Source organism: Notothenia coriiceps, unplaced genomic scaffold (genome assembly GCF_000735185.1).
Source record: "Notothenia coriiceps isolate Sejong01 unplaced genomic scaffold, NC01 NC01_scaffold00000339, whole genome shotgun sequence".
In the NCBI taxonomy this organism is placed as follows: domain Eukaryota; kingdom Metazoa; phylum Chordata; class Actinopteri; order Perciformes; family Nototheniidae; genus Notothenia; species Notothenia coriiceps.
In genome coordinates this window covers 17,768,498-17,775,414 of record NW_011333040.1, presented here as the reverse complement: position 1 = coordinate 17,775,414, position 6,917 = coordinate 17,768,498, and the positions used below count along the sequence as shown (strand labels likewise).

At 39.3% G+C, this 6,917-nt stretch overlaps 3 protein-coding genes across 3 annotated transcripts in view; 2 read left to right on the top strand and 1 right to left on the bottom strand.

The window, feature by feature from the left end:
- Nucleotides 1–490, top strand: part of fermt1 (FERM domain containing kindlin 1) — an 8,621-nt gene extending 8,131 nt beyond the window's left edge. The window contains exon 15 of the mRNA XM_010778509.1: nucleotides 457–490. Coding sequence (XP_010776811.1) covers nucleotides 457–490 — 34 coding nt within the window. The remainder of the gene's footprint in view (nucleotides 1–456) is intronic.
- A 430-nt stretch (nucleotides 491–920) lies between these two features.
- Nucleotides 921–2,001, bottom strand: LOC104947633 (fermitin family homolog 1-like). Its single transcript, XM_010773682.1, has 2 exons — nucleotides 1,586–2,001; nucleotides 921–1,482 (listed from the first exon to the last, which is right to left on the bottom strand). Exons 1-2 carry the CDS (start codon nucleotides 1,763–1,765, stop codon nucleotides 1,309–1,311), a joined length of 354 nt encoding a protein of 117 aa, XP_010771984.1. The 5' UTR covers nucleotides 1,766–2,001; the 3' UTR covers nucleotides 921–1,308.
- Nucleotides 2,002–3,635: 1,634 nt separating this feature from the next.
- The window catches only part of trmt6 (tRNA methyltransferase 6 non-catalytic subunit), a 12,856-nt gene continuing 9,574 nt past the window's right edge, over nucleotides 3,636–6,917 (top strand). Inside the window, exons 1-9 of the mRNA XM_010773694.1 lie at nucleotides 3,636–3,968; nucleotides 4,167–4,297; nucleotides 4,475–4,584; nucleotides 5,203–5,294; nucleotides 5,400–5,483; nucleotides 5,575–5,699; nucleotides 5,809–5,979; nucleotides 6,164–6,333; nucleotides 6,443–6,528. Coding sequence (XP_010771996.1) covers nucleotides 3,862–3,968; nucleotides 4,167–4,297; nucleotides 4,475–4,584; nucleotides 5,203–5,294; nucleotides 5,400–5,483; nucleotides 5,575–5,699; nucleotides 5,809–5,979; nucleotides 6,164–6,333; nucleotides 6,443–6,528 — 1,076 coding nt within the window. The 5' untranslated portion in view covers nucleotides 3,636–3,861. The remainder of the gene's footprint in view (nucleotides 3,969–4,166; nucleotides 4,298–4,474; nucleotides 4,585–5,202; nucleotides 5,295–5,399; nucleotides 5,484–5,574; nucleotides 5,700–5,808; nucleotides 5,980–6,163; nucleotides 6,334–6,442; nucleotides 6,529–6,917) is intronic.

The window sequence follows — 6,917 nt, the reverse complement described above, 5'->3', positions numbered from 1 at the left end:
TTCCTTGTGCCACAAACTTGAAACCTATAGAAAAGCTGTACAAGAGAGCTATCAAGGTTTTTGACAGAAAGCCAAATTCATACCACCACTTTACCATCCTTGAAAAACACAATATCTTGAGTTTTGACCATTTTAAGTCTTTTAAAAGTATGTGTTTTTTTTTATAAATGTTTACATGGACTGGCCCCTCCTCCCTTAGGGGAATTCATCCACAAAAAACACACTGGACGCTGCACTAGGTCAGAAACCAGAGGAGACTGTCCTCTCCATTAAAGCCTCAACATATGAGGTGATTCTGCTGGTCTGCATTAAAAAAAAGTTGTTGGGGTGCAAACAACGCAGATTTGTGACCATGTCGTCTCCCTGCTTTGGTGGGTGTGTTTAATTTCCCACCATGGGGCCTCAATCTAGTGTTTTATAACTGCGTTTACACAATGTGCCAACTCCACCTGCAAGAGCAAGAGAGCAGCCTACGCTGCGCAAGAAATAACAACATTTGGTCAAACTAAAATAAATGATGCAATCTGAGTCACTTTTTTTGACTCCCAAGTCATTTTCAAATGTCCCATCTACACAGTGATATTGTGAGCTCAGTGCACACCTGTAAGTTGAATTAACGTTGTATTAAACTGGCCGTTACTGTAGTATTTGCAGTATTTAGTTTCCTTGATGTTGAATCTAAAGCCAGCAGTGTTTCTGGAAGTACATTATAACTCATAGTTAATTAAATCCTTCTGATGAAGACATTTTCATAATTCTCTTTTAATGCTGTGTGGATATAACTGTAAATGCATTCCATAATAATAATAATAATAATAATTTCAACTAACACAACTCAATACAATGAAATAAGATGACTTAATGACCTTAAAATCGTTGTTGTATGTGTAGCAGCAAATTAACAAAACTGAAACAAGTTGTGAAATACAAAAACACACCCTTTAATGATTGTTTACAAAATGTTTTTTTCTGTCTGAAAAATGGAAATCTCTTCACCTGGAAAAAAAAGCTTAATTCTTACAAATATCAACGCATACAGGTTTGAGAGAATCTTGACTACATATTTACATCAACGCCATTATTTTTCTAGTGCAGGGTACATTTCTATGACTGTATGATGATACAAATGATGATGCTACTGTTGTTCTGTCAGTGAAAATGTTACATTTACAGTGTACAGTATTACATTTTCTATTGCAATGGTTTGTTTAGTAGGGTAACCATTGCGTCAGGAGATAAATGCTTTACTTTCACATTATACCACACGTAAATAAACAACAGGTAAGAGAAACAGGCTTGTATCTCTCCTCATTCTTGGCCTCCGGTGAGTTTATGGAACAGTTCTTCGTCTAGCGTCTCGTTCTGGTCTTTAGATCTTGTGGAGAGGAAGATGTAGCCGCCGATGAACTCGTGGACAACCTTGCAGTCACAGCTCAAACAGCAGAAGGCTATCGACACATTCTGGTCGAACTCTATGGTAACCTGGAATTATAAACAAAGGATTCATGTCTCAGAAGTAATACTGTGAAGCGGCAATACCCCAAGAAACAACAAGAGAGAAGTGAAGTAATATCACATGGCTCACCTGTCTTATCTCCCAGTTCACATTCCACTGCTTCATGTTGGCGAACCTCCATGTGGTGACAGGCAGACAAGAGGACATGTCGATACGAATCATACGGTTGTATGAGATCCCCAGAATCTCCTCTTTCTTACTGCCTCTGAATCTGAAACACCAATAAAGGAACAACCAAATATCAATCATACTCAAAATGTTCTCATTAATTTCTATGACCAGGTAAAACTCATGCTGAATTCCTGTGACTCCAACAAAGAGCTAATCATTTTAGGAGACTTTAACATAAACTGGAATGACAAACAAAATAGAAAGAACTTAAAACGGATCACGGATAAACACAACTTAATACAACTAATGGATCAACCGACTAGAATAACCAAAACCTCTAAGACTATGATAGATTTATTATTTACTAACAAAGCTGACAGAATAGTTCAAACCTACAACTTACTGACTGGTCTTTCTGACCATAACCTTATTATTTTTACCAGGAAACTCACAAAAAAAAGGTTCATGGCCACACCTAAAACCCCTGCATTGGGTTCTCGATTCATCCCCAAAAATCTGCAACAACGTTTTATGGATGCAGTGAAAATGATTGATTTGGGAGACACTGTCCTCTGAAGATATTGGTGAAAACAGGGATCTGTTTATATCTAAAATTAATGATACATTGTCTTCCTTCTCAAGGAGAGGGTGCCTTAGGGATAGGAAGGAAGATCATCTTCCCTGGCTGAATCTACAATGCAGGAATCTAATGCAATCTAGAGACCAACTATTAAAGCAGAGCTTGAAATCCGGATTATCCACTCATATACAGAAATCCACTCATGCTCGTAACAAGGTAACACAAACAATAAGACAGGCCAAAGCAAACTTTTTCATCAATATAATTGAAGGTGCGAAAGGTAACGGTAAAAAAGTTTGGCAAATCTTAAATAAACTATTAGGTAAACATACCAAACAGGAAAATAATGTTTTAGAATAAAAAAGCAATGATGCCCTGATAAAAGACCCGGCTGTATTTCATAAATAGTGCTCTGGACATTACAAAGCTCTTCCCGCCATCTGAGGTCTCACCTAGCCCGACTGTGGATACACATTGGAGTGAAATTGGACTCAAACTTGACTTTTAAGAAACATAACTTGCAACATTTTAAACAAATTAGACCTTTCGTAACTGTCAATGCTGCAAAGTCATACCTCCACTGTATGATTCTATCCCACTTTGAATACTGTTTGACAAAGTGTTCGTTTGNTACATTTTATACTATGAAAAGTGAAATAAAAGCATTCACTTGATAGCCTACCAACAACTTTTTTTTAATGCAGACCAGCAGAATCACCTCCTATGTTGAGGTAGGCTATCAAGTGAATGCTTTTATTTCACTTTTCATAGTATAAAATGTAGTGTTCAGGATCTCAAAAACAATCTAACAGTAAATATTTTTTAAATGATTCAACACTGTATGGCCAGAATTATAGCATACAATACGTTTTTCAAATATTCAGATATTTAAGGCAAATTGTATGTGGAGAATATATTAAAAAAAATATGGCAATTGTTTTCCTACACTTTAGTGGTGTACAATAATTTGCATATTTTCAACAATTGCAACTTTTTTATATATTTCCACATCTTTACAGAATCCTTTATAAAGAACATATGAGATATCCCTTGATATTACTATATTATATTACAAAATGAATATGTGAGAACAGAGTTCCATTTTCACAAATAATGAAAACCCAGACTGGGAGTAATCCATGGATGTATAATAAGTATTTTACCACATCTACTCACTGTTACTGGACAACCTACTGTACCTGTCCACTTCTTAATGGTACATTATTGTAATAATTATCATAATTTAAAATATATAGGCTACCTCAATCAATCTTAAACCACAGGTTCAATGTGTATAAAAGATTAGGAAGTTGGCAAAGGCTCAACTGTCTCCCTTCCTATTGTATCTAATGATACATTTACGTTGATCGATGATTCTGAAATCTATGTTTCAGGCTAGCAAGCTCAGTGACGCCTGTCCAGAGTGCTATGATGAAGCATGGCACGCTCAACAATCTGCAATTGTTTAGTCGTCCTGGAATGCTAGGGAAATGGTAGCTTACACGTGGAAATAGTGATTTGCCGTATTTTGCTTCTACTTCAGGGTGGTTTAGTGCCTTATTGAACCGTGCCTTGTCAGGGCTATTCCGTATTATTCTCTGAAGGTGACGGTTACTTCTTAGCTGAGTGACGAGCTGGTTTAACCGGCTTTATTATGGGGGACAACGTAGACGATGACTCTCTGTACACAATTAAAGAGGGGGACTACGTTGTATTGAAACGAGGAGATGTCTTCAAAGCTGTGCAAATTCAAACGAAGAAGTAAGTACAAAGCTGTTATTACTGGAAAGACAAGCCCCAAATATATGGCTCTTGTCATTTTATCGTAATCAAAAGAACAAACTGGGGCTAGCTAAAGGACAGATCTGAAGTGATATATAGCAACATCTGTGTGATGGATGCTGCAAAGATGTCCTTCTGTTGATTTGTGTTGTTTTTGTCTGTTTGATCTACTCACAGGAAGGTGATTTTTGAGAAGCAGTGGTTCTTCTTGGATAATGCTGTGGGACAGTTGTACAGCACTACATTTGAGCTGGCATCCGGAGGGATCCTGCAGCCAAGGAAGCCCAAGGACCCAGAGAGCTCTACCGGTGTGTAACCTGCTGGGAAACACAACAACAGTCACTGCCATGATTGAGCCATACAACTGCCACTTTTAATGTCTTCAGGGCATCATTATTTGTGATTAATATATTGTATTCCCAGTCTGTATGCATGAACTTGTAAAATACTATTTGAGTGATCTCCTTTTATGTGACCATCCTCAGATACAAAGGGGGCAGGCACAGACAACAGGAACATTCAAGATGATGGAAAATCCCAGAAGCTGACCAGGGATGACATCGAGACGCTCAAAGAGCAAGGTCTGAAGGGACAGGTACATAAAGAGTATTGCAATTACAGACATACATGGAAAAGTGTGACTATACTGACAGGTGTTTGGTCAGTTGTTTAAATTGTATGTCCTCAACGTTTAATTTACTTTTTATTGTCATCGAATTTCATGAAAAAAACATAAATGGAGCATGCGTATAAGTATTGTAAATCAATTGATTGAACAAAAACGATTAGGTAAACATAAGTGAGTGTTAAGGGCATGGTCTTTTATTATGATGAAAATTAACACCGTAATTAAATTAATGGAATAGCCGTACACTGCTCATTATAGAGACTTTGTGTTTTAATACGCAGCAGAGAATAGTCCAAACAATTGCACCATTAAGTTTGATTTATCTTCAGTGCTCAGCTATTTCAAGAAATAACTCAATAACTCAACCTTTTTAATTAAAGAGAATGTTAATTATTTGTGACCCACTGTTGATAATTTAAGACTTTGTGCTACAGGCGGAACAGGGAAGAGGGAAATGATTTAGAGATGGGCCGATGCATTCGTGTTTTTGCCTTGTCATGGGAAAATTATCTTTTAAATTATGAGATAAAATGTTGAAGTTTAACAGACGAGAGAATAGAGACAATATGTGTATGTGCTCCACAGGAAATCATTCAGCAGCTCATAGACAACAGCTCGACATTCAAAGATAAGACTGAATACGCCCAGGATAAGTACATCAAGAAGAAAAAGAAGAAGTGAGTCACTACTGATGATGCATCGACAATTGTCCTTAGACTTTCAAATGAATTAGGTTGCAGTAATTAGTTTTATCAGTTGTTCAAACTCCTGTGCTTTTCCAGGTATGAAAATATTGTGACAATTCTTAAACCTTCCTGTCGCATCCTGGCCATGATGTACCACGGCCGGGAACCAGGGAAGATCTGGTGAGTCAGCATGTGGAATAACAGCATGTGTGAATGTTTTTCACAGCAGAGACAGGTGAATATATCATGTGTGTGTTTTCCTGTGATGCAGCCACTTGCGCTATGACACCCTGGCCCAGATGTTGACTCTGGCAAACATCCACGCCAACAGTAAAGTCCTGGTGTTTGAAACTTGTGCTGGCCTCGTGCTGGGATCCGTCATGGAGAGAATGGGAGGTACGTCAGTCCTGAGACATTTTCTGTGGCATTGAAATGATGAGCGATTTCTTTTTTTTCCATTCCGTCCCCTTTTTGTATAATCAGCCACTCTTTCCTCCTCATGCAGGCTTCGGCTCAGTGATCCAAATGTACCCAGGAGGTGGGCCCGTTCGTGCGGGTGTGGAGAGCTTTGGCTTCCCTGCACATTTTCACGATACGCTGCATGAGTTTCCCATCTGCCATCTCAATGCTCTGATAGCAGGAACTCTGGACACCACTGCCAAAGATCCTAGCGCCGGTACAGCCTGCCTTGTTAATTATTGAAAGATATGTTCTCGAGTACTGCTAGTCCATGCAAAAGAGAAATAAATATTTCCCTGGTACAAGTTCACAAATGCTGCGTTTTGCATCATAGTTTTATCCTCATGTTTTACTGATAAACTCCACACGGACTAAGATTGTGTGACTTTTCTCTGATGCAGATTTAAAGGAGTCCGACATGGCTGCAGAGGTGAAGACTGAGGCAGAGGTGAAGACTGAGGCAGAACAGAAGGGCAGTCCAGAGGACCAGAGCATGGAGACAAACAGTGGTGCCGATGGAAGCCTTGTCCCCAAAAAAGAAGAAGAGGAGGAGAAACGCAGAGAAGCCAAAGTATGCCCACTATTTTCTAACCCCACTCAAACCTATCCAAAAAGAATAATCCTGTATGTTGGATCTGACGGAGAGAGCCCTGACGTCATGGCGTGTGTTTTTGTTTTAGGCTCAGGAAAAGAAGGTGAAGCAGGAGGAGAAGCGGAAGAAGCTGGCAGCCGCTGCTTCCCTGCTGGAAGGCAGGAATGCCGACGGGTCAGTCTCAGATTTATCCTGCTTTCACATTTCTGATCCACTACACCAGAGGTGCCCAGTACGTCGACCGCGGTCGACCGGTCGACCGCGGGGGCAATGCTGGTAGATCGCGAGTCATTCATTCGTTAAAATAGACAAAACAGGTTTTGATCCCTCCTCCCTTGGCCTCCCTGCCACTTAATTCAGGAGTTTACTTGATTGACATAAAAAGCAACCTATCGCTTTCCAGTCTGTTAACCCAGAATGCAAAGTGATACAAAATCAGTCAAGTGCCGGGAAAACTCAAATTGAGTTAAAGAGACAAACAACAAAATAATGAGTGCGGGACCGAGCAAGAAGCTAAAGACATACCACTTCCACCCAGAATGGGAGGAAGAATATTTTTTTGT